At 52.2% G+C, this 22,648-nt stretch overlaps 9 protein-coding genes across 9 annotated transcripts; 6 read left to right on the top strand and 3 right to left on the bottom strand.

Moving 5' to 3' along the window:
* The first annotated feature begins 489 nt into the window (after positions 1 to 489).
* Positions 490 to 2,818, top strand: K489DRAFT_397602 (uncharacterized protein). The gene is made up of 2 exons (XM_033606911.1): positions 490 to 1,133; positions 1,240 to 2,818. The coding sequence occupies exons 1-2, from the start codon at positions 725 to 727 to the stop codon at positions 2,724 to 2,726; spliced, it is 1,896 nt and encodes a 631-aa protein (XP_033464338.1). The 5' UTR covers positions 490 to 724; the 3' UTR covers positions 2,727 to 2,818.
* Positions 2,819 to 7,111: 4,293 nt separating this feature from the next.
* Positions 7,112 to 8,320, top strand: K489DRAFT_406018 (uncharacterized protein; the record flags this gene model as incomplete). Its single annotated transcript, XM_033607209.1, has 1 exon — positions 7,112 to 8,320. One exon carries the CDS (start codon positions 7,112 to 7,114, stop codon positions 8,318 to 8,320), a length of 1,209 nt encoding a protein of 402 aa, XP_033464339.1.
* A 2,240-nt stretch (positions 8,321 to 10,560) lies between these two features.
* On the top strand, positions 10,561 to 11,772 carry K489DRAFT_292305 (protoheme IX farnesyltransferase; the record flags this gene model as incomplete). The annotated part of the gene is made up of 1 exon (XM_033600216.1): positions 10,561 to 11,772. A coding segment is annotated over one exon (1,212 nt), but the record flags the coding sequence as incomplete, so codon positions are not given.
* An 803-nt stretch (positions 11,773 to 12,575) lies between these two features.
* On the top strand, positions 12,576 to 13,426 carry K489DRAFT_12585 (uncharacterized protein). The gene has a single exon (XM_033599004.1). It carries the CDS (start codon positions 12,668 to 12,670, stop codon positions 13,283 to 13,285), a length of 618 nt encoding a protein of 205 aa, XP_033464341.1. The 5' UTR covers positions 12,576 to 12,667; the 3' UTR covers positions 13,286 to 13,426.
* On the bottom strand, positions 13,427 to 14,019 carry K489DRAFT_12589 (uncharacterized protein). Its single transcript, XM_033599006.1, has 2 exons — positions 13,993 to 14,019; positions 13,427 to 13,896 (listed from the first exon to the last, which is right to left on the bottom strand). Exon 2 carries the CDS (start codon positions 13,832 to 13,834, stop codon positions 13,568 to 13,570), a length of 267 nt encoding a protein of 88 aa, XP_033464342.1. The 5' UTR covers positions 13,835 to 13,896; positions 13,993 to 14,019; the 3' UTR covers positions 13,427 to 13,567.
* A 790-nt stretch (positions 14,020 to 14,809) lies between these two features.
* On the top strand, positions 14,810 to 16,212 carry K489DRAFT_12596 (uncharacterized protein). Its single transcript, XM_033599007.1, has 4 exons — positions 14,810 to 15,005; positions 15,089 to 15,110; positions 15,172 to 15,273; positions 15,552 to 16,212. The coding sequence occupies exons 1-4, from the start codon at positions 14,982 to 14,984 to the stop codon at positions 16,043 to 16,045; spliced, it is 642 nt and encodes a 213-aa protein (XP_033464343.1). The 5' UTR covers positions 14,810 to 14,981; the 3' UTR covers positions 16,046 to 16,212.
* Positions 16,162 to 18,662, bottom strand: K489DRAFT_375395 (uncharacterized protein). The gene has a single exon (XM_033603677.1). The coding sequence runs from the start codon at positions 18,524 to 18,526 to the stop codon at positions 16,379 to 16,381; it is 2,148 nt and encodes a 715-aa protein (XP_033464344.1). The 5' UTR covers positions 18,527 to 18,662; the 3' UTR covers positions 16,162 to 16,378.
* A 229-nt stretch (positions 18,663 to 18,891) lies between these two features.
* On the top strand, positions 18,892 to 19,477 carry K489DRAFT_12634 (uncharacterized protein). The gene is made up of 2 exons (XM_033599013.1): positions 18,892 to 18,910; positions 19,011 to 19,477. The coding sequence occupies exon 2, from the start codon at positions 19,104 to 19,106 to the stop codon at positions 19,437 to 19,439; it is 336 nt and encodes a 111-aa protein (XP_033464345.1). The 5' UTR covers positions 18,892 to 18,910; positions 19,011 to 19,103; the 3' UTR covers positions 19,440 to 19,477.
* A 544-nt stretch (positions 19,478 to 20,021) lies between these two features.
* K489DRAFT_366481 (uncharacterized protein) lies at positions 20,022 to 21,293 on the bottom strand (the record flags this gene model as incomplete). The annotated part of the gene is made up of 1 exon (XM_033602782.1): positions 20,022 to 21,293. The coding sequence occupies one exon, from the start codon at positions 21,291 to 21,293 to the stop codon at positions 20,022 to 20,024; it is 1,272 nt and encodes a 423-aa protein (XP_033464346.1).
* Positions 21,294 to 22,648: the final 1,355 nt, after the last annotated feature.

Consider the following 22,648-nt stretch of genomic DNA (forward strand, 5'->3'; position numbering starts at 1 on the left):
TGAACGCAAATCCAGGAAGAGGAAAGCAATCACATTAGATCCTGCCCTGTCAGCCTCTCAGATCCAAGGGATAGTTGAGCAAGAGGAGGTTGAAGCACAAATAAGGGAGCAGATGCCAAGGGCTCCAAAGCGTGCTAGTCGGTGTAGCAAGTGTGGTTCCTTTGCTCACACCTTCAAACACTGTACAGTAGATTGAATAGTATTGTTATATAACACATTTAAGTCTCAAAGCAATCTATTAAGTATTGGTTGAGATAATCAGTGTTAAAGGTGGTAGACACGTAATTCGTGGACCACGCCGTGGGGTGGACCGCGCTCTGGTGTTTGACGTTAATGCCCAAAGAGGAGATGGATTACGTCAGCGATTAAAGCTGACCCGGGGACCTCAGAGGAGAACGTCAGCCCTTGAATCGGGGACCGTAAGCGGCACGCCGGCGACACGATTGACAACCCTCCGAAATGGATCACAAATCTCCAAATCGGTGAACACTTCAAGTTGGCGAGTCTGTATAGAGATGCTGTTCTACAATCGCAGAATATACTACACATGACAAGATATTAAAACCTCAAAACAAGCACGTTCTCCAGCGCTGTGAGAGTGACCTGACAGCGGCGATGCCGCGCATCGAACAAAAGTAGATCCCACAGAATTTCCCCTGGACGGTTTCTGTTTGAAGATACTTTCTTTCAATACTTCAATACTGTCGCTGGCAGTACAATCGACATGTATCATTTTGTCACGCTCGATGCCGACGGGCTGGCCCAGCGTCGACAGCTTCTCGACCTATACGCTACCATTGCCCAATGGTCCGCCATCATCCCGCTGATCGTCGTTCAAACCGTCTTACTAGTGAAATTTATCAATCGCAAGTACCACACTGGCAAGCCGCCGCGATATGCTGCTGTCGCGCAGTCGCAAAGCGGGACTCTATCGTCCGAGCCGTCGTCCCAGAAGGACGATGGCGTATCTAGATCGAACAGCCAAAGAATGTCCGTCGCTGGGAGCTGGAACAACTTCGTGTGGTGGAGCAGTGAAGAGGTAGCATGGGTAGGGAGCTCTCGCGGCGCGCTGCTAGCAGCAGCGTGTTGGGCTGTCTGGCTACTCATCCTAAGTTTTGCACAGACCGGAGATGGTGAGTTCAGTGCCGACAGGGCGTTGAGACATATTACGAAGTGGTTAAATTCCAAGCTATGAGAGTGAGATTGGTTCGATTGTGTTGCTGATATTGGGCCTGCTAGATTATCTTCACCTCACCAAACGCCTTGGGATTGTCGCGGCATCACAAATGCCGCTGCACTATCTACTTCCATTGAAGACTCCATATTCGCCTCTCCAGCTCTTGACACAAACCTCATATGAGACTTTATTGACACTTCACCAACTACTTGGCCGAATCATCATCCTCTTCTTTGCCGCACATGTAGCACTCTACACAAATTTCTTCGTACTTTCTTCACTCCTTGCCACAAAGTTGACACAGACTTACATCCTCACCGGCTATGCAGCCTTCGTCAGCTTTGCAGTCCTGGGCACGACTGCACTTGGCTGGGTTCGACATAGAAACTACCGTCTTTTCTACATTCTTCACGTCACCCTCGCATTTTTGGGGTTTCCTGCTTTGTGGATTCATGTCCATCACATCCGGATCTATCTCTACCAGAGCCTGGCTGTGTATATGGCCAACCAGGTACTGCGTGCTCTGGCTACACAACGAGTCTCCGCTCGTATTACACCAGTACCAGGCTCGGACAAACTCGTCGATATTGCCATTCCATCCGCTGGTGCACGCTTCACGTCTTGGCGTCCGGGAAATTATGGCTATGTCTCAACGAAACCAGGTCGATTCATACTTCCGTGGGCACGCAGCAATCCCTTCACATTGGCTCGGATACCGACCGCTGCGAAAGCAGGGCCCGCTGCACGTACGAAGAGGCAAGCTGCAGAGCAGGTCGAGCTGAAATTCGTCGCACGGATCCTTGGTGGCCAAACAAGGGCGCTGAGTGCCTTGCGACCAGACATCGAGCACCTCATCCATCTGGAAGGACCTTATGGCGACATGCTACATGGGGATCGGCTACTGCAGTATGACCGTGTGCTGTTCGTGGCTGGGGGGATTGGAGGGACATTCTGTTCACCGCTCTATGAGCAACTTCTGGGGGAGTTGAGTCCAAGCAAAGGCAGCCGCCGCCGACAGCAGGTGACTTTCTTATGGGTTGCTCGGCGAGCGGAAGATCTTTCATGGGCTCTTCCACACGAGAGACGTCGTCTGGAAGGATTCGCCGAGCGTCTGGTCGTCCACATCACAGGCTCAAGCAGTGGCGACAGTCGCGATGAGTGTATTGACAAGACGATTGAGAGCAAGAAGCGCAAGATTCGGACCAGTACTTCAAACAACAACAATCTCCGAGAAGGTAGCGATGCCATTGAACTAGAGGAACGCAAGATTCTCCTAAATGCCGAGGAGCTCGCGACTGGATCTGATGTCCGGAGCACCACCATCCAGAAGGAGAGATTTGCGGCGTTGACCTTACGTACTGGTCGCCCAAATCTCAGTCAAGCAGTCGATCAAATATTTGCCCCTAACGAGAGTCATGAGCTGCCACAACGTGTCGCGGTTGTCGTCTGTGGGCCGAAAAGCCTCTGCCAGGGTTTGAGACGTGAAGTCGGGCGATACGCAGACGGAGGAAGAGAGATTTGGTTTTGGAACGAGAAGTTTGGCAACTAACGAATTTATACTCATAATTTGTGCTGTAGAATTACCTATGAGAGCTAGATATCCCTACGAACCAAGTTGTGCAAATCAATTTCTTCTATCAGTCACTTCGTCGGGGAAATTAGATGATGGTGTATCCACAGCTACTGCACCATGCGAATTGATATCACAATATAGGGAGCCTCAAGCTGGAGTGGCCTGAGGTTTTGCCAGTGGCATCAAACGTGTCGTGCATCTCAGTATTGTTGGTGATCCTGTGCTCCATATCACCACCGATTACTCAATCGGACCGACAATACTGTGACACAGATGACATGAATATCAAGCGGAAAGAGCGCCCGCGCCTGGCTTGTGTACGCCTCGTGTATCTCTCCCTTTGTCCATACTTAGAACAGGATGAGCTGTACTCGACAAATTGCAGATGCACGCCACGTTGAGCTTGTTGAGTGGACTCGACATTTGGACTGGAGCTCGTCGACACCAGTGACGCGAATCCGCACTCGCGATGTGGGCGAGTTCGATGTGATAATGTCTGTGACTGATCATGCGTGGGTCTTCCTTGGGCTTCCTCCGCGTGGGTCCAGATCATTTTGTCGTCATCCCGCCACATATCCTGCTCCCATATGTTGAGAGGTCCCCACCAGGTTATAGTACGAGAGTCTACATCCTGTGCCAATATCGCAACAGGGAGCACGGATGGCACTCATCACAATGATGAATTCAATGTGCAGGAATTGAATGTTGCAACCCACGATAAATTCACGCTCGTTGCCCACGACGTAGTCCCACCATGTGGGCCCTGCAGCATGGCATGATACATACCAGCGAAGCATTGGACCACGTTTGCACTGGAGCATGTCCATGACCACAAACCATATCTCGTAAGTTCTGTCCGTCGTGTCAACATGCAAGCAACTCGAGTGCGTTTGCCAAGATTTCCCGACGAATCTCATGCGTCACTGCAAGGTCGAAATCAGTCTCATGGTGCAATCAGATCAAAGCAATGCCCACGATGCAGCATGTTATCAATTGAGGATCGTCATTTCCCCCAGCGCTCAATGCTGGAAAGCGGGCCTTGTCCCTGCTGCTCTATTGATTCCAACTAGACTTGTGAGCCAGTCAGAACATTGCAAAAGATCACGCATCGAAAGCCCTGACGTCGTTCATCGCCGGCAATGCGGCATAGTCTTTCCATCTTGTTTCTGACTTTATTTGTTCATGATCGAATCACAGGACTGATTCGAACGTTATGTGCGCGCTCGTTCCCGGGCTCCGGCGACGACGCCGACGCGGCGGTGCCTGTGGGAGAGCGCGGTGCAGCAACGTGGGCTTTTGAACGGCTGTCGCGATGCCCCGCACTACGTGCTAGACATGGCACAGTAGCGCCAGTCGTCGCTAATGTGTGTGATGTACGGCACGGTGCACTTTTCGCAGCACTGTACATCTCATGACAAAGTTGGAATCGCGAAGAGTGATACATGCAGGTAAACTGCTGGAGACGTGGAGATTGAGAAGCAGCCGAGGAGAGGAGAGGAGACGTCCGTGGATCGAACGAATGTGAAGCAGCATCTGACCTCTGTGCAGAGATGATTGGCTGGCGAAAGTGTATTCGTGAGCTTCACGATTTGAATTATGCGTTCTGGTTGACGATCAAGAAGCGCTGCAGCTACACAGACGTGTGCTCCCATGGCTGCAGCATACTGCGGCTTGGATGCATGTGTAAAGTCCGACGGGCTTTCATTCGGCCTCTATGGTTACCTAGGTATGTGAGCAGCTATCGCAGACCTGGCAGCTGGCCTGTGGAGCAAGCATGTTCGCTGCATTTCAATAATCCCAAGGCTGCTCGTGTTTCGGCGAAATCGGCAATTTACGAGGAAAGCAGCCCCGAGATTCTAGCATTTGGCATCGACGTGTCCCTTTCAGATGCGTGTCTGCAGAGGCGCAGCTGCAGGACCAATATCCCGAGGAGCAGTATCACTGCGTGGAGACATAAAGCAGTAGGAGATCGACACACGTACAGAAAGAGCGGGGAGGGCGGGCTTGCAGAGGCACCGACGGATGTCGTGCATGAGAAGTCAGGGCGCGACCAACCTTGGAACCCGCCCGCTCTGCTCGCTTTATTCCCAACCACATGCCTACCTAGGTAGGTACAATATGTATGTCCACGGATCACGATGTGCTGTATAGCACAGCACAACAGGCGGACTCCGGATTCATCTAACCAGTCGCTAGAATTGCAGGAACGAATCTATTCTGGATGGGTGATCGAACGAGCACTGACCCTCTTCGTGACCGTTAGAAGGTCAATCAAACTTGTCTTACGGATCACGATCGCGGAATACGTCGAACCGCGAGGAGCGCTCAGCGGGACTTCGCGAAAAGCGCTCCGGACGATAGTATATACAACAAATTGAGGCCCGTGATCGGACCATGCGGATGTCACGATAAGGGCTACCCAGGCGTGGACGGAGTGCCACAGCGGGGGTGCATATCTCACCTCTGCCACATTCCAAGCAAATGACAACCTTGGAAACGTCGTCTTGGCTCTATTCAGAAGCAGGCGATGACTCGATTGATGGTGATGACGACAGATGATGTCCTATATGCCCAGGTGGATATAGTGCTTTGCATTCCGAGTTGCACATGACCTGCCCGCGCTACGTAAACGACGATGTCTTGCCCCGTGCGACGGGAGCACGAGGTGTCTGGATCATCCGTGTGGCTGACGATGCTATGGCCTGTTGGCTGTCGTGGCTTGAGCGAGCAAAGGCCCGTGGGGTTCCCTTCCCATTTTGGATCCTGACTGTTTCTCATGTCCGCGGGCTCTATCGCATCTATTCACGAGGTCACCACTGATAAGAAGTCACTAATACTTGATGCCTACGTGCTATTGCTCCCACATATGAATATCTATCACGAGATGAACGAAATCGCGAAGGACCCTTGATTCCGACGAATTCAGTTGATGGGCCTGCCTGTCGGCTGTGTAGATCAGCCTTTATAGTGGAGCTTGCCGAGACAAGCGTCTTCTCAGTCTGAATCATCGCGAATGAGAATGCCATGTGGTCGTTATCCTGTGGATAAAGTGAGACAAAGACGCGTTCGGCAAGGCTCAAAGCTTGGCTAATGGAGCGATCATCTCTGTGCCCCGTCATTGCTTTGTTCTACGTCTTTGATGTGACGAAATCGTCTACGAACATGAACGCCCTGGTGTCCATCGGAACGATCCAAATTGGCCCATCCACGAATGGAGATGTTCGTGGTTCATTTGGACATCCGCTATGTAGATCCTGTGAGCAGATGGACTAACAATTCGGAGGGCCTCTCGGAATCCGAGAAGGGCAGAGACAATCGTCGCATCAATTGGTTGGCACCGAGACAACGGAGTAGATCGGGAAATGGATGCAATCATCGCTCAACTTGGTCCTTCACAGCACAGTCCTCGAGAGCGCGCAACGGCTCGGCCTATCTGTCCGCTTTCATGCGGCACTCGAAGTTCGCCCACACGCCGCCCTCTTTCCCCCGAGCGGTGCTGGTGCCTCTCATAGTCCAAGCTGACTTGCGCATCCATCACCGGCACAGTGTATTGTACATGGCATGCGACTACATTGTCTGATAATCTCTTATCTTGTGCTTGCGGGACAGGTTGATGAAAGAGCTGGATGAGGGCATCTTGTAACGATAATAGTCGGGATAGAAGTAGTCTTGGGACGGGTCATTCGATTGCAGAAACAATGAGGATCTATCGAGTGTGGTGCACTGATCGTGAGTTCAAGGTTCGGGTACTCTGCTGTTGACAACCAGGCGAACCAATCAAGTCTTCGCCCAGAACACGCCTGCCTTCAACTGTCTACAGTGGAAGGAGAGAGAGAGCGAGGGAGTCATCGCGCAAGGCCACCATCACCACTCTCATTACATGCTATTATTACCTATCGTACTGCCTGCCCAAGTGTTCTCCGCCGTCACACACACACCACACAACTGCCCACTCTGTCAGCGAGCGAGCGCTTCATCACCGAGACCGCACTTTTACTTCTCTCCATCTCCAACCTCGAAACATCTTCCCTCGATCAACTTGACGGCAATATCGCTGTTGTTACTTTCTTCGCCTTTTGCGACGCCAACGCATTCCGCCACACCTTGCTTCCCCGACGCCCGTTGTCACCACTCTAAACTCCGCATTCGCCTACGGACCGGCATCATCGTCGCGTTTGACGTATATCGACGCGAATCAGCTTTCTTGCATCGTCAAGTAAGTCGCATTGTCTTGCGCCTCATATTCCCGCTGTCTGTGTTTGATCAAGTGGTTGTGTCGTGGAGTTCTGCATATCCGGAGTTTCGCTGACTCATACTGCGTGAACCTGCAGGAAAGCTTCCACTTGAACCCATCCCTTCCCATGGCCTCTACATCCAGCTTTGCGATGGCATCTGCCACTGCGCCTACCCGTTTCGTCGCCATTCCTCGCATACGGGATCCCGCTATGGACCACACCGGCACTGCTGCCTACGAGGCTGCTGCTGATGCGCTTCTCTCTCTGCCCAACTCCATGTCGCCAGAGTTGTTTGCCCACTCTTGGCAGGAGGGAGCCATGTCGCCACCTCCCATGACTATCGATCGGGAGCATAGCGTAGGGTCCGGATTGGATGACGATCATTCTCTGCGTCACCAGGATGCTCGCCACAATGGCGGCATTCCACTGAGCGTCGGCGCACTCTCCAGCCTGGACGAGTCCATCACCATCACGCCCGCCATGTTGGCCAAACATCATCTTCCGAAGATCATGCTCGGTCAGGGCGCCATCCCCATCCGCGATGTCTTATACGAACTTACTCAAATGGTCCCGGGCTTTTCGCGCATTCCTCCTGCGAAGGCTCGTCGCATCGTTGTCGCGGCGCTGGAGAAGCCGTCAGGTGGCGGGCTTGCGGGCGAGATTGCTTTTGACAAGATTGGCTGGGGCAAATGGCACGCACACGTCAAAGGTAGCTCGCCGCTCGACTCCGGCGTCGGCTCCTTCGTCGAGGACAACTATTCTCCTGAGCGCAATAGTGAGCCCGGTTCACGACCCGACTCCGCAGTGCACATGTCTCGCGGTGTGCGCAAAAACCAGAGCGCCCGACGTCGACGCGAACACCACTCTGGCGGCAGCTGGACGGCTTCCAGTCTCCTCGAAGAGGATGAGTCGAACGGCGATCGCGACGTGGATATGGACATGGATGTGCTCGAGGAAGCCGCCGAACGTATGTCCTTGGATGGGCGGGACCCATCACAGGTCTCCTCCGACAGCGACAACGACGCTGACTCTAATTCGGACACCGACGACGATACCTGGGCAGCTGAGGGTATCGACGCGTTGCGGAAGGCTTCATTGCCCACTCCCAACCTGTTGACAACCCGCGGCATTGCCATTCGGACCGTCGGCGGAGGCCCTGCCTCCCATTCTCTCTCCCAACGCGATTGGGCTACCCGCCGCTCATCAGCTGCGCATCATGACCGCCAGCAGCGTGGCCTGCACTCGTCCTCTGTGCCACAGCGAGCCGGAAGACTGTTGTCTTCCACGCCGGAAGAGCGTGCTGCGATGGCTCTCATGAGTCTCGGTTCGATGTAACCCGGGCCTACTGTGCTGAAAGCACAACTTATCCCATCCCATCGCGTTGCTTTTTGTTTTTGCTTTTACGTTCATGGCGTCTTCCCCGGATTATCACCCTCTCCCTCCACCGATATCACTCACGTCTCGAGCCGTGCGATCTGAGATGACTGGATCGAGTCTACTCCTTTTCAAAAATGATACCCCGGCCTGACCGTCCGATTTCTGACGAACTAGCCATGATGACTTTTCCAACACAAATCCGATCGACCGGAGATGCTGCTATACCTCCGAGTTCTCGACCACTATCACCACTATCCTCCGCTGATTACGATACTTTTCACAACTTTTTTACTTCAAAAACGACACTGGGCACCAGTCTTCGCAAGTCAAGTGCTGACGGAAGACATGCTGGATTGACATGGGTGGCGTTACTAATTCAACTACATTTTCTTTACAACCAAATGATTTTGGTACATTACGGGTCTGATAGTCTCTAAACTGAGACTTTCACCAACCCTTGCCTTGGGATGGCTTGTCGCACAATCTGCGAAGCCGACCTGAATTTTAGCTTTCTTTCTTGTTTTTTTTTCTCGGCTCGAGTTCACTCTTAACCTGTACAGAGGTTTCCTCACCTTCGACAGAGTCTTGGACTTTGTTGAATCCTTGGACAAGAATTCTGTATCTCATACTTGCGCAATGATGATCCCTGATCATTCTTACGCCTGCTATTGTACCCAACATCTTACGACAATTTCGATTCATTTGGACAAATGAGTCTCTCACAACCAAACACAGCCAACAATCGTGGATGAGTCTGGACCGAAATGCGAATGTCGCAGGTCATCACGATATGTTTGAACGATATAAATACTCAACTCTTACGAATACAACACAATACCTCAACCGCCGGCGGCTATTATTATAGTCGCGCAGGCGTCGGATGTCTTCAACAACACGGACTCCGACCATACCGCATTCTCTGATCGACCATCGATACTTGAGAAAGCCCCAACATACGTTACGCCTCCGCCGTGGAGGCTTCTCTTCAAAATGAGACCCGCAGAGAGCAACAGAACGCGGAACGACAATTTGAAAACTCTGATGATGTGAGAACGGCTCATAGCCAATGCATCGTGGGGGATCAATGAAGTTCTTCTGGTATGCCGCTCTACTACTGCTTGTGATTTTGCCCGCGTCTCTACTTCGGGGGACCGACGGGAAACACTTAGGAAGTGATATGCTCGGAACAAGCTCTGTATTGTTTTGACGATCCGAGAAACTGCTTTCGAGCAGTTCTTGATAGGTATGCTGCCGTGATAGGCGCCGCAGTCAGGTAAGAATACGTCCCATTTACTTGGCCAACGTGTTCTGTCGAATTGAAGCGCTAGATCATGGCGATAGGAACGGACTTGGTGGACATTTCAAATAGCCGCTTCACGTCACAAGCTTTGTCAAAATATGCTTTGATCAATATCATACCTAACTACGAGACCGTGAAATCATCAAAATCCCATTTCCGATTAATTATATTCCGCGTGCACGGTATAGCAACATATTAAATAGATCCGAGGTTTGAGTGTTGCATCTGACGTCCGCACTGTACATCTCAATTAGGAAATGTCCGCAAAGTGCATGACTCGTGCAGCCTCGATGATTTCACGACTGTCAAGAACGCCGGCCGACCATTGGGAACTCGGAGGTTCTGGCCATGACCTACCTACAGGCAGATTAAATATCACTTGACCAAGTGATGGATACATGACCAATGCACATATCATTTTAGCAGATCTGCACGTCTCTTGTCTTTCGTTCGATTGTTCAATATGTCGATGCGGGTACCTTCGACGTTACTCAAGACTCCCTGTCCTCTCATGTTACTGGAATCGGCATTTCTCTGCTCCCGCTGTGCTCGAACGTCCATTCGGAAGAGCAGCAGCAATACCGCCGGATATCATCTGCGATCGCCACAGCTCCTTCGCTCACAATCTTCTCAACAATTCTCATGGCAACAAAGACGATCATATCATGTTGCTGGAAGGGCTCAGGCCAGCGCCATAGCTACACCGAGGGAAGATGAGGTTGATCGGAGATTCTTCTGGGCAAATGCATATCACGGGAGAAAGGCTTCGCCAGAGAGCAACAGATCGCGAAGCGGACAGGTGCCCGGAGCCGCGGCGGCATCCGTAGAAGAGGCGGGCATTCGAAGGAACATCTCAACAGCAGCGGGACGTACATCGGTCGATGCACAAGATGAAACAGAAGAGGCCCCACATCGAAGACGGAAACGACTAAAGGATGAAGCTGCGGCGGCAGCGAATATGACTGCGGCGGGTACAGAATCATCCGGAGGCGAGAAGCAACTCCCGCCAGACGCATCCTCGACACTATCACAAGACGCGGCCGCCGCGCCTGCAAAATCTTTTCGTCGTGTCTTTTCGAGCTATCTAGCACTGACGAAACCTCGCCTTGCATTTCTTATTGTTCTCACAACGACTGCTTCTTACTCAATATACCCGGTGCCAGCTTTACTCAGTACGACTGTGACTTCGGCGCCATCTTTGAGCACGCTCACACTCCTTTTCCTTACAACGGGCACATTCCTCGCGATTGCATCCGCCAACACTCTGAACATGCTCTTTGAGCCTCAACATGATGCGAAAATGAGCCGCACACGTAATCGCCCCCTGGTCCGCGGTCTCGTGAGCTCACGAGCTGCCCTCATTTTCGCTGCAGCCACTGGTGCTGCAGGCACTGTCCTTCTGTGGTATGGCGTCAATCCAACGACTGCACTCCTCGGTGCAACGAACATCGCTCTGTATGCTTTTGCCTATACTCCGCTGAAGCGCATCCATCCCGTCAACACCTGGGTGGGTGCCATAGTTGGAGCCATTCCGCCTTTGATGGGTTGGTGCGCGGCGGGCAGCCAATACGTGACCAGTGTCCCTCAAGCAAACAGCAGCGATGGAGGCTTCTTGTCGAGCCTCGTCGCCGAGTCCTCCGAGCTTCTCTTCACTCCAGCTGCAACAGGGGGTTGGCTGCTCGCAGCTTTGCTTTTCGCATGGCAATTCCCTCATTTCTTCGCTTTGTCTCACGCAGTGCGACATGAGTACGCTGGTGCAGGATATCGAATGCTGACTTCGACCAATATACCCATGGCAGCGCGAGTCAGCTTGCGATACAGCATTGCCATGTTCCCTATCTGTGCCGCGTTGAGCTGGACCGGTGTGACGGACCCGGCTTTCGCGATGCTGAGTGCTGGTGCGAACGGCTGGATGGCCAAGGAGGCATGGCGATTTTGGCGACTGAATGGTGAGAAGGGAAGCGCGAGAGCTCTGTTCTGGGCCAGCGTGTGGCAATTGCCCATTGTACTGGTACTGGCGATGGTGCTCAAGAAGGGACTGCTTGGACGCGTGTGGAGCGGAATATTTGGCGAGGAAGACATTTTACCTGAAGAATGGGACGACGAAGAGGAGTGAAGAAGCTCATTCTAGAGAGCATCATCTCATTCCCTTACCGGCTACCATACGGTTCGACCCTCCAGCCATGGCCTACGTGCGATTATGAAGTGCGCAGATAAATTATGCTTCGCAACATGCGACACCTCATGAACTCGAAGGTCAGAAGCATGCGCTGGTACGCGTCGCTCATCAGAGCCAGACTTACCAAATTCTAGACGGGAACTTGGGCTGGGTGTGTATCGCTCAGATGTTGCGCAGCGTCCTCGACGTCCCAAGCAGGACGGATGATTGCGCCTCAAGACTGCCGAGAGTCGTACCTTCGTGAAATGACTAGGGAGCCGCGGCAGAGAGCGACGATTGAACAAGAAGACGCGAGAGTGACCTCTACAACTTGTCCATCTGAGCTCGATATGACATAGCAAAGTCTATCATCACATTTCAAGCGCTAGGCCAATTCAGGGGTATCACGAATCGGCTGGGCTGAATTCGGGACGACTTGCCGGCGCAGTAATTTCACGGCTCGATACACCGCAATCGCGACGCCCACCACCGATTCAGGGTCGGTGCTGCTGCGCGCACTTTGCAAAGTCGATAAGAAAAAGCGGAACAGCCTTGATCCGCTCTCATGCTGGACCAGAGATGTGAAGCAAAGCCTCTGGAAATCTTTGGTACGAGACGGAGCCTAGATTCCACTTTGCATTGTCGAGGAGCAAATCCAATCATAGCCAAAATTGAAATTACATGTTAACTCGAATGGAAAAAGACCTAGAATCGGTGAAAAATCATGCTATAAGAGGTCCTTTTCCACTTGAGAATGATGATATCACAACTCTCTCATCACAACTCCCACATCACAACTCTCACACGCCTCACTTCACCTCACTTGTGAGTAATCTCGAACAAAATCATGAAGGTTACGTCCGTCGTCTTGGGCTTTGCCCCCTTTCTCCTCGTGGGGTTTTCCAGCTCAATGGTCATCGGTACTCCCCTGTCACTCCTGCCAGAGGTAGCTCAAGACAATGCGACCGATTATGTCCTCGTCGAGCATCTCTCACGCCGCGGCGATAAGAAGCAAACGCACGAGGAGTTCTACAAGAACCTGAAGAAGGAACAACACCGCGACAAAAAGGCCTTCAAGAAGGCCGAGAAAAAGCGCAAGAAGAAGCACCTCCCCGAGCCTATCGCCGAGCCCGTTGATCCGCGTCTGCCCAACATCACCCTGTTGATCCAGCGCTACATGACATATGATTGCCAGGGTCCAGTCTTGGATCCCGTGGTCATCGAGGCGACTGCCGAGCCCGTGTGCTTTGAGTTCCCGACCCCTAACAAATTCGGGAGCGTAAACGTCCAAGATGGTCTGTCGGAGATGACCTGGGGCGCGGCAGCTGGACCGGAGCGCGATGCAAAGTGCAAGATGGTCACGTACCGCAACCGGGTGTGCCATTCCAAGAGGCGCATGACAGCCTATCCGGTAAGTTTCCCTCTCGCCTTCCCAATTCAGCACCATTTGAATTGTCTCGGCTGATCACGCCGTATGCAACAGTTCTCCGTCGACGAAGATTACCCCGACAACGAAAGTGGCATCGGCACTTGTTTCCGCTCGTGGAAGTGGTCGACGGTAGGCAGCACCGGCAAGAAAGCGAATACGTGGACCGGTTTTATCAAGGCCTTCACGATCGAATGTCCGGGCCTCATCGATCCCGTCACCTTCACCGGCCGCAAATATAAAGAGCGCATGCAGCGTGATGGCGATTGGGTCGAGCCAGAGGACCCGGAGGCTCCGAAGGTCCCGAAGGAGAAGGTCCAATTAGACCCTTTCCAAAAGTGGATTGACGAGGGCGCTAGGGACAGCGTCGATGGGGACACTGTGGAATTCCGAGAAGGCGACGAAGCAGGTCACGAAGCGGATGAGGACGATGACGATGATGCCGATATTGACGAGGAGTGAATGCCGGAGAACTGAGTCGCCGTGGCTCATGATCGATGCGCTCGATGCTTTCAGCAAGTGACGGGCAGGGTAGTCTGGGTCAAGAACGGCAAGCAGACAAATTTTGATTTGCGCATGCTGATGCATGGAGGAGTTGCGATGGCAGGGTAGACGATATTATACACTCGTTTTGAAAGAATAGCTACAGCCTACAATGGAAGAAATGTTGTGAAAATGTAAGACTCGGACTTTGACTCACATCGCGAACATGCGGCCGGTCGAAGGTCTATTTGTTCGCCACGTACCTGAGGGCATCGCCGCATCAGCTGTATCTTCGTGTCGATCAACTGGTGTTCAGCGTTGACAAGACTCCGGATGTCGTTACCGAGTTCATTCGTGATGTTCCGAAAGCCCTGCCTTCATGTGTCGTCATAAGCACACGCGAATTCGCTCATTTCCCAAATGCGCTGGCACCGCGGACACAGTGTCATGCCTGTCCACGAAGCGACTGCTGGGCGATAATCCCTCAGTCGACTTGACTGAGGATATACAGATTCGAAATCAGTCCTCTTGCCTCGGTATAACTTTCATAGAACAAGAATCGGACTCTGTAGGGGGCGGTTCGTGGTCTCACGTGCGAGGAACAAGACCATTGAAGCGCTCTTATTATCGCCGTTGTCACGCTCGGAGCTCGGGAAGTGAGAGCTTGGAGCTTTCCCCAACAAAACAGGCGAAGATTGGCGGCCAACCTCGAGCTTCCTCCGCGAATATCGACCTGCATACATACTTACTAGGTATGCAAGTGTGATGTAGGTACAGCAGCACTTGTTCACCGTACGTGCTGTACTGTGTGTCAATGTGTGTGTGATCAGCAAATTCACTTGGCTGCGCACGAAAGCTGCCCGGCGCAAGCATTGAACACACCTGCACAACCGCGAAATGACGTACATACCTTTGGCCTCATTCGTGCAATCTCGGTCTGACGAGCTCACGGGTCACATTGGCGCAAACCCACATGCACATGCTTGCCCACGCTCAGCGATAGATACAGGAAGTGAATGGCCACAGGCCGGGGTATATCTTCCTTTCTCTCGCTTTCAGAACTATTTCCTTCACAATCACCACCCACCTCATCACGATCACGAACAGAGCCCATCTTGCTCGTCGGTTTTTCACATCTCTATCACATAACTCTCACATCCAACATTTGCTCTGCGATCGTCACAGTGAAGATTCCAACCGATCACGATTGTTCAACCAAGAGTAGCACGGCCTGCTTGAGAAGCCTGCCGCCATGTCTATCTTCGACTTTGCCAACGTAAGTCTTACAGCTTCGTCAATCGCACAGATTGTCGTTTTGAGACCACCCCAGGAATGAATGCTAACTAATTGCCATTCCAGCCATACCATGCCTATATCTTCGGTATCTCGTCCTTTTGAGTTCACAGCAGACTGATCATAGCTCATCGCTCTCGATCGTACAGGAACAAGCTTCTGGTACTTTCTCCGCGGCATCGTCCGTGTGATTGACCCGGCCACCGTGTGCGACTGGTTCCGTCCGCCGTCACAATTGGCCGAGCCTAATGGTGAGTTGTATCTACTACTTGCCAAATACCGTGCTTGTGCTTCTCTGCTTGTGGTCCTCGGCATTCGCATAAAGAGCACTGCGCTCACTCGAAGACGGAGAGGATCATGAGCGTGTTCACTTCTCACATGCTCAAATTTTTGGCCTTCGAAATGCCTAGAAAAGTTGTTCATTCATGAGTCGGGTTGTTTAATTCACTCGCTCTGCATATGTCAACGAAAAGATCATGGCAATTTCTCGATCGGAATCTCACTGACATGCTCCCTAATCTCGTTACAGATCTCGAGCTCTACACTACCCGCGTCGACGCCTACGGCCTGCTCGCCCTGTCCGCCCTCCTTCTCGTCCTCGCCGACGCCGTCCCGTTGCCCAACGCTCTCGTCGGCTCTACCCTGAACAGCACCTTCACCACCTCTCCCTCTGCCACCCGCACCAAACGCCCTTACGCCCCCGCCATCATCTTCATCACGATCCTGCACCACATCTTTACCGGCATCGGGTCATTCTCGCACTGGAGCCGCCCTACGCACCGCACCATCGCCATGGACATTGGCGTCTGGGGCAACGTGGGCCTGTCTCTGCTCGGTGTTGCCGCTTTGGTCTACTTGAACGGCGGTTCCGAGCTGGCGGGCAAAGTTGGAGAGGCAATCAACAAGGAGAGCGACAAGTTGCAGGGACAGGCGCAGAACTTGCAGGAGCAGGCGCAGAATGTGATTGGCAACATTCGCGAGGATGTTCGCGAGGCCACTCGCAGCACTAGGAAGCGTGCCTGATTGAGTTGCACAGATGTGACGCTCGGCCTCGCATTCGGTGCCACGGCGGATCATGAATGATCGCTAGCTGTTCCAGAAACGGGCTTGGGCAAACGATGAACCGGTGAGAATGATACTATGTCACTTGGGAGGTCAAGGATACGATTGTGATGAATATGATTATGAGAATGAGAATGAGAATGACCCACGACACTGATGAGCGATGATGAGGTTGTTTCTCGACGAGATAATTAGTCTAGTTGATAATGCAACCATGATGAAAGAGACGACTAATATACAAGATTGCTCCGCGACTAACTCACATCTTCGCATCTTCTGTTTTTACATGACCCTTCACTTCTTTCCCGCTTCTACCACACGCAAGTGATAAGTCTCCATCTGCTCCTCCGTCATCCTCGACGGACTCCTAACCAACGCATCCTCTCCCCTTCCACTTTTAGGGAACGCGATGACATCCCTTACACTCTCCTTCCCTAGCATGACCGCGATCAACCGATCGAATCCCAACGCGATTCCTGCATGTGGCGGGCATCCACTACTCCGGAGAACCTCAAGGAGGTGTTCGAAATCGCCCATGCGCGTCTCCGGCACGCGGAGCACTTCCCGCAGGACCAAGCGCTGCAGAGCGGCGGAATGGATTCGGCGGGATCCACCGCCGAGCTCGACGCCGTTCACGACCAGGTCGTAATGGTCTGCAGTACAGGCGGTCGGATCGGTGAGAAGGAGATCCACATCCTCGGGAGTTGCCGGCGCGGTGAAAGGATGGTGGGTTGCAGCGAAGCCGGCGGTGCCGCCTTGCCCAGGATCTGCGCTGGCGTCGTCGGCGGCGACGGGGGTGAAGAGGGGGAAATCGATGATCCATAGCCACTCGAAACCGGAGAGGGGCGGAAGGAGATTTTGTCTGATGGCGGCCTTCTGGAGCGCGAGGCGGAGATTGCCGATTGGCGTGGAGCCGCCGGCGAATTTAGCATTGGGTCGTGCTTGGAGAACGAGAAGGTCGCCGTCCTTCAAGTCGAAACGGTCCTCAAGATGTTCGGCAGCTTCGAAGCCAAAGGGCTGTAGGCCCTGGAGAGGTTTGCGGGAATCATAGAAGAACATACCCGGCTGACCGTGAGGGTTCTGAATGAAAGGAACGGCCTCAGGAGAACGCATGAAAGAGTCGACAAATTGGAAGGTCGTGGAAGGATCATCTGACACAGAGAATTTCATGATCTCCACGATGGGATCGTCCAAGGGCCCGATCTTTCGGACCAGGTCAACAGGAAGCATGTACTCTATCCTAGAGATTTCTGAGCCGAAACGTAAGTCGGGCTTGTCGGATCCGTACCGCCCCATTGCTTCTGCGTACTTCATGCGCCTAAATTTAGAAGGCACGTCGATATGTAGCAACTGCGCCCATAGCGCGCGGATCAAAGTCTCGACAACATCCATGACATCTTGACCACGAGCAAAGGCCATTTCCATATCAATTTGGGTGAACTCTGGTTGACGATCGGCGCGCAAATCTTCGTCGCGAAAGCATTTCGCGAACTGAATATAACGAGTGATACCGCTTGCCATGAGAATTTGCTTGTATTGCTGAGGGCTCTGGGGCAAAGCATATGCCATTCCCGGGACCCGGGTGGGGACCAGAAATTCTCTCGCACCTTCTGGCGTCGACTTGAACAGGAGCGGAGTCTCGATCTCCGTGAATCCACAGCGAGGTTCATCTTCGGTCGACAGAAGTGTATTGCGGACTACGGCTGCGGCTTTGCTGCGGAACGCAAGAGCGTCGCGGATGTCGTTCGATCGGCGAATTTGCAAGTGCCGCTGTTCTGACGGGAAGACTGTATCCGCTGACATGATGACATCAGGAGGGAACTCATTCAGCACATGGATGCTCTCGAGTTGTATCTCCACCCCCTTGCTTGCGACACTCTCTGCTCCAGTAGGATTGTTCGGCGACGCTGGGCCATTCTTCTTCGTACCAGGTTGCTTAGTGCTCGTTGGCCGGGCTACGACGATCCCAGTGATAGCCAGAGGGCTATGTTCTGATATATCATGAAGTGCTATGGAGGTTTCGCCAGTCTTATCTCCTGCAGGGGTGAGGTTTGCGACGACTTGAATGATGTTTTCTTGCTTTGGGTCATGCAAGTTCAAGAACTTCAAACTCCTGGATGCAACTCGACGAGTGCCTAGATAGCCGTGAAGAGTCACCCGTTGGCCTACTACGCTGGCAGTGTCATGAATAATCGTGTTGAAGTCGTGCGTCCTGGCTGGAAAGACCATGGATTTTTTGAAATCATCAATGACACTCCTCGTCTCGGCGAAGCTCTTATTTGATGGGGGTTCTCCATGTTTGGAGTGATAACGACAGTGCTGTAAAGGTATGTATCTGAAGTTCGTTTTCTGGCTATGAACGAAACCAAGCCGGGCAGGTGACGCAATCGTTCTCGGAGTCCATGATGCTCGAGATGCCCGCGCAACACGCCGCGGGATCATTAAGACTGTGCTCTTGGGACCAAGGTGTCCAGGCTGAATATAGTGAGATGTTCGAGACAATCACGCACTTATCCGCTCTCGTCGTTTCAGTTGTGAAGCTGGGACCGAAGTACCAATATCGAGGCAGGTCGGAATCTTCTTAAGGCATCATCATTACTTGCCTGGCACTATTCAACGAGTGCTGAATGATATTACCGCATCCGGACACTCTTGAGAAGAAGAGCAAGTGAGCCGAGACGCGTAGCACGCGTTCGGTCAATTCCAGCCTAGTTTTCTCTACCCGCGTTCACGTGACTATCGCGCACCGCGACTGATATTACTACACGAACGTCGATGCAAATGAACTTGGCTTTCTTCAATGATGACCCTCCTAGTCAAAACCACGTACGTACTCGCCGAAGCAGCTCCCATTACCCATTCCATCCTTACAATTCAAGCGCTTGATGTTATGACCATTCCGACTGACGAAATTGCACCCTCACAGATGATGAAAGCTTAGCGTGTAGCAGATGAAATTTTTTCGCCCTCGGATCACCCATCCCCAAGCTCTCTCTTCACCGGGCTCAAGGGCGAAAGGATGTGGTCTTCATGGGGGAATGATCTCTGCGTTCGGCACAACCTCCTTGTTACTACACGGACGCGAAGAAAGCAAACTCTGATTCTTTTCTTATCCTCTCTTTCAACTTGTTGGGGAGAGGAGGAAAAATTGGTTTTAAACTGTGGCTTCGAGGGTTATTTCTTGATTCCTGTTTTTGTTTTACTTATGTCACGGCGACTGGAAGATTTGGGATGCTTGCAAAACCTGCTGCGGAAGACGCGGCAGTTCTGCCCGCATGTCAGCTTCGACGTACTTTTCTATCAAATGCCAAAGATTAACCATCAGTCTCATCTCGCTGTAATCACTCATGTCTAGGTAGTTCTGACTGATACTTTTGAACCGCGATTTTCATCAACAAGGAGGCACAGATAATCACCAATTCTGTTCTTCCTATCGAGAATCGCGGAAGAGCAAAATATCTACACTATCAACAAGTCGAAGCCGTCTTTTCCATACTGCTTTGACTGTAACAATAGTGCAACAATTGAGTATTGGTCCCCGTGAGTCGTGAAGGCAGTCACTTGACGCCACATCTCTGGCGGCTCCATAGCAGCGTCGGCCATTCGCCGGTATGCTCTCGGTCATGATATGTTATCCGTCTTTACGCTATATCCTCCTGTCATACGCCCGACATGCGTCTTCGGTGACGAGCTTCGGTGCTCTGGCCGGCCTTCTAGATACAATTGAGAATATCGTCTTGTGACTGCCGCCTTGCAATCCATTACTCGGGTTTCCATCATCAAATGGACGAGCGACGAAAGGGTGTGAATTATGATGATGTGAAAAACATAGAGCGTGGATGTATATCACTGCTGCAGAGCGCGCTTCTCTGTCTCTTGTTGTTTCATTTGCCCTTCAGGAATCAGCAAGCTAAACACCCTCCACCTCGGAGTTGCGTCACGAAAACACTCCATTGAGACCCTGGTATGAGCCTTGCGACGACGCCACGTTTGGTTCGAACACTTCGCTTGCCTTTCTTGAGAAGACACGCTTGATCCTCTCTCGCATACTCGCTGAGCTCGCCGTCCGGCCCCGCTTCTCGCCTCGGAACATCATCATCATCATCTTGTCACTTTCGCTGGATCCCCGCTGCTTCGAGACAGGACTAGAGTCCCATGCGCTGATGCAAGCCGGAGGGTCAAGATCCATAGAATGGTCTTCAGGCGACATCGTCAAGAAATTGTCGTTGCTAGTTGTAGTGGTGGAAGACTGCGTCGAAACAAACGTCTCCTGCTGTTGAGGTACTTGCGCTATGTTGTGGACCAGGGTAGGCGGCAACTGAGAATTGGGGATTTCTGGACGGTCCTTTAGTTTGGCGGTACCGCCAGCAGGAACGTACCGTTGCCTGACCGCAGGTCTCGGCGCAATGAAGTCAGGTAGGGGTAGATCGAGCGAGAATTGTGGTGGTTCGTTACCTCCGGAGCTGAATGATGTCGAGAAAGGCGACGGAGACCGCAGAGCGCTGCTGCTACGATTTCTGGTGCGCGCGAGGTGATTGTTGTCGAAGATGTAAGGATTCAATTGAGGCTTAGTCGGCGTCACGATCGGGAAACTGTCATTCGCAACGCTATTCAAGAGTTTTGGTGGGCTACCATTCGGAGTTTGACTGCGACCAAATGTTGAGCTTGTACTTCTTGGTAGTGGTCTGTACCATCGAGGCGACGATGATTTAGGACTTGAGGGACTGCCCTTGGCTTCATGAGCCATCGGGCTCTGGGGTATCGCTGTGACGGTTGCGACATCGATCTCAGAACTTGCGGTCGACGGTGTTGTCTGGTCTGCATACCAGCTTTCGAATTCATCTACCGGACGAGATTGGGTCTGAGGCGGTTGAACAACGCTATCATGTCTTCGAGCGCGACGATACCGTTTCCTTGGCGTGTGCGATGCAATGAAGAAAGTCTGTGAATCATTGATTGGCGATCGACTGTTGTTGGTTGAATTGCAATTCTTCTGAGGACATTGTTGAAGCTGTTGATCTGCTTCGTTGCCATAGAATGCCAATGGCCACATGTCTTTGGTGCTGCGAGTAAACGATTTTGAATGGAGCAAGTTGGTCTCGACTGTCACGAATTGATCTCTGGATGGAGTCACAGGCCTAGGTGGAGGCGCCATGGTGGAGTTGTCGATGAAGTAAATGTCGGATTGCATACGAAAGGACGCAGGCATGAGGGAAACAAAGGCGAAGGATCAAGTGATGGAATTGACTCAACGAAGAAGGTGGCTGGAGCTGGTGAAGTCGGATGACGATGGTGAAGAGGAATTGTGTCGTTGCAGGGATGAAGATGAATGGGTACCAGTTACTGTTTCTGGCCCGGATTTATTTGTGATACCTCACGCAGAGACAGAACGTGTTGTTTATGCTCTCCAACTTTCGAGGTTGCACACACTCTTTCCTTGCCGCACAATGGTCATGATCAATATTGACAGAAATCTTGGAAAGCCGAGAATAGGAGGAGAAGCCACACTTCCAATCTCACATTGATTGCTGCAAGTCTTCCTGTGTGCACCTGGGCAGGTGATGATAATAAGATGGGAGTCGGTATCATCGGGATGAGCGATTCGTTCCTTCCGGTTGACATTTTCGGAATGCACATTGGAAAATCACACCCTTCTGCCTTCAGCGGCATTGGTTTGTGGCTTGTACGCACACGCGTGCTCTTTTCCTCTCGCACAAATCCACACACATATACACGCACATGAGCGCAAACATTCCAACCACGCCGCGGTGGTGATTGTATCGATAGTGGTGGTGGTACCCATGTCATGAGATACGACGGGAGAGAACATCCGCTGGTGAACAATGAACGGTTTCGCATGTAGATTCGCCTGGAAGGAGAACCACCTGCCTTACCTTTTACCCATCTATCAGGATCAGGTAGGCATCAAGGAAGTTCCGGGATCGGGTGAAAGGGGCAGGGCGATCCCACCGGACGAGACAAGTTCGATGCATTGTTCCATTGTCTCATTGTTCACAATAGTCAGTGAATGATAGTGGGCACCCGCCCGGTGAAATCACTCCTGCGAACAAGTCAAGGTGTCGCGTGTTACCCGCTCTGTCGCGCAAATCCACACACAAACGTACACACAGACGAGTGGCACCCTGTCATCGGACAAATGGTTGGGAACAGCGGGAGAAGAAAGACCAGGCCAGGCGGCGTTTCATCATCAGCCACCTGCAGATCCATGGATTGGCAGGCAATATGCGTATGTGTCGATCTCGTTACCGAATTATCGGAGGGGAAAACGTCCCTATCGTGCCTATGCCCGCCCAGCTGGAGATTATCAAAGAATTCTACGCATGCACCACGAGGCTTCCGCGTGTGGTTCGCGTGCGGCTTCCGAAGCTGCAGAGAGTCAGGCAAGTCCTTGAACCGTGGAAGGGTCCGCTTCTCTCTTTCCATGGGGAATGTTCCGTTGCGACTTCCCTGCTTTTCGGGCGTCATCCATACGATTTACCAAGCATGTGGAGGCCATTTTTTTTGCATGTTTTTGCATGTGTTTGCAAAGCAGCCCCTTTCGAA

The sequence above is a fragment of the Dissoconium aciculare genome (assembly GCF_010015565.1).
Source record: "Dissoconium aciculare CBS 342.82 unplaced genomic scaffold K489scaffold_1, whole genome shotgun sequence".
NCBI classification, from domain to species: Eukaryota; Fungi; Ascomycota; class Dothideomycetes; order Mycosphaerellales; family Dissoconiaceae; genus Dissoconium; species Dissoconium aciculare.

What these genes read in the sequence shown, in the direction of transcription:
- K489DRAFT_397602 (XM_033606911.1), top strand. Translation starts at nt 725, where the DNA reads ATGTATCATTTTGTCACGCTCGATGCCGACGGGCTGGCCCAGCGTCGA. An exon ending in TTTTGCACAGACCGGAGATG is followed by an intron (nt 1,134 to 1,239) that starts GTGAGTTCAGTG and finishes TGGGCCTGCTAG; the next exon opens with ATTATCTTCACCTCACCAAA.
- K489DRAFT_375395 (XM_033603677.1), bottom strand. Translation starts at nt 18,526, where the DNA reads ATGATCCCGCGGCGTGTTGCGCGGGCATCTCGAGCATCATGGACTCCG.
- K489DRAFT_12634 (XM_033599013.1), top strand. Translation starts at nt 19,104, where the DNA reads ATGTGGTCTTCATGGGGGAATGATCTCTGCGTTCGGCACAACCTCCTT.
- K489DRAFT_12585 (XM_033599004.1), top strand. Translation starts at nt 12,668, where the DNA reads ATGAAGGTTACGTCCGTCGTCTTGGGCTTTGCCCCCTTTCTCCTCGTG.
- K489DRAFT_12596 (XM_033599007.1), top strand. Translation starts at nt 14,982, where the DNA reads ATGTCTATCTTCGACTTTGCCAAC. An exon ending in ATACCATGCCTATATCTTCG is followed by an intron (nt 15,111 to 15,171) that starts GTATCTCGTCCT and finishes TCGATCGTACAG; the next exon opens with GAACAAGCTTCTGGTACTTT. An exon ending in ACAATTGGCCGAGCCTAATG is followed by an intron (nt 15,274 to 15,551) that starts GTGAGTTGTATC and finishes ATCTCGTTACAG; the next exon opens with ATCTCGAGCTCTACACTACC.
- K489DRAFT_12589 (XM_033599006.1), bottom strand. Translation starts at nt 13,834, where the DNA reads ATGCATCAGCATGCGCAAATCAAAATTTGTCTGCTTGCCGTTCTTGAC.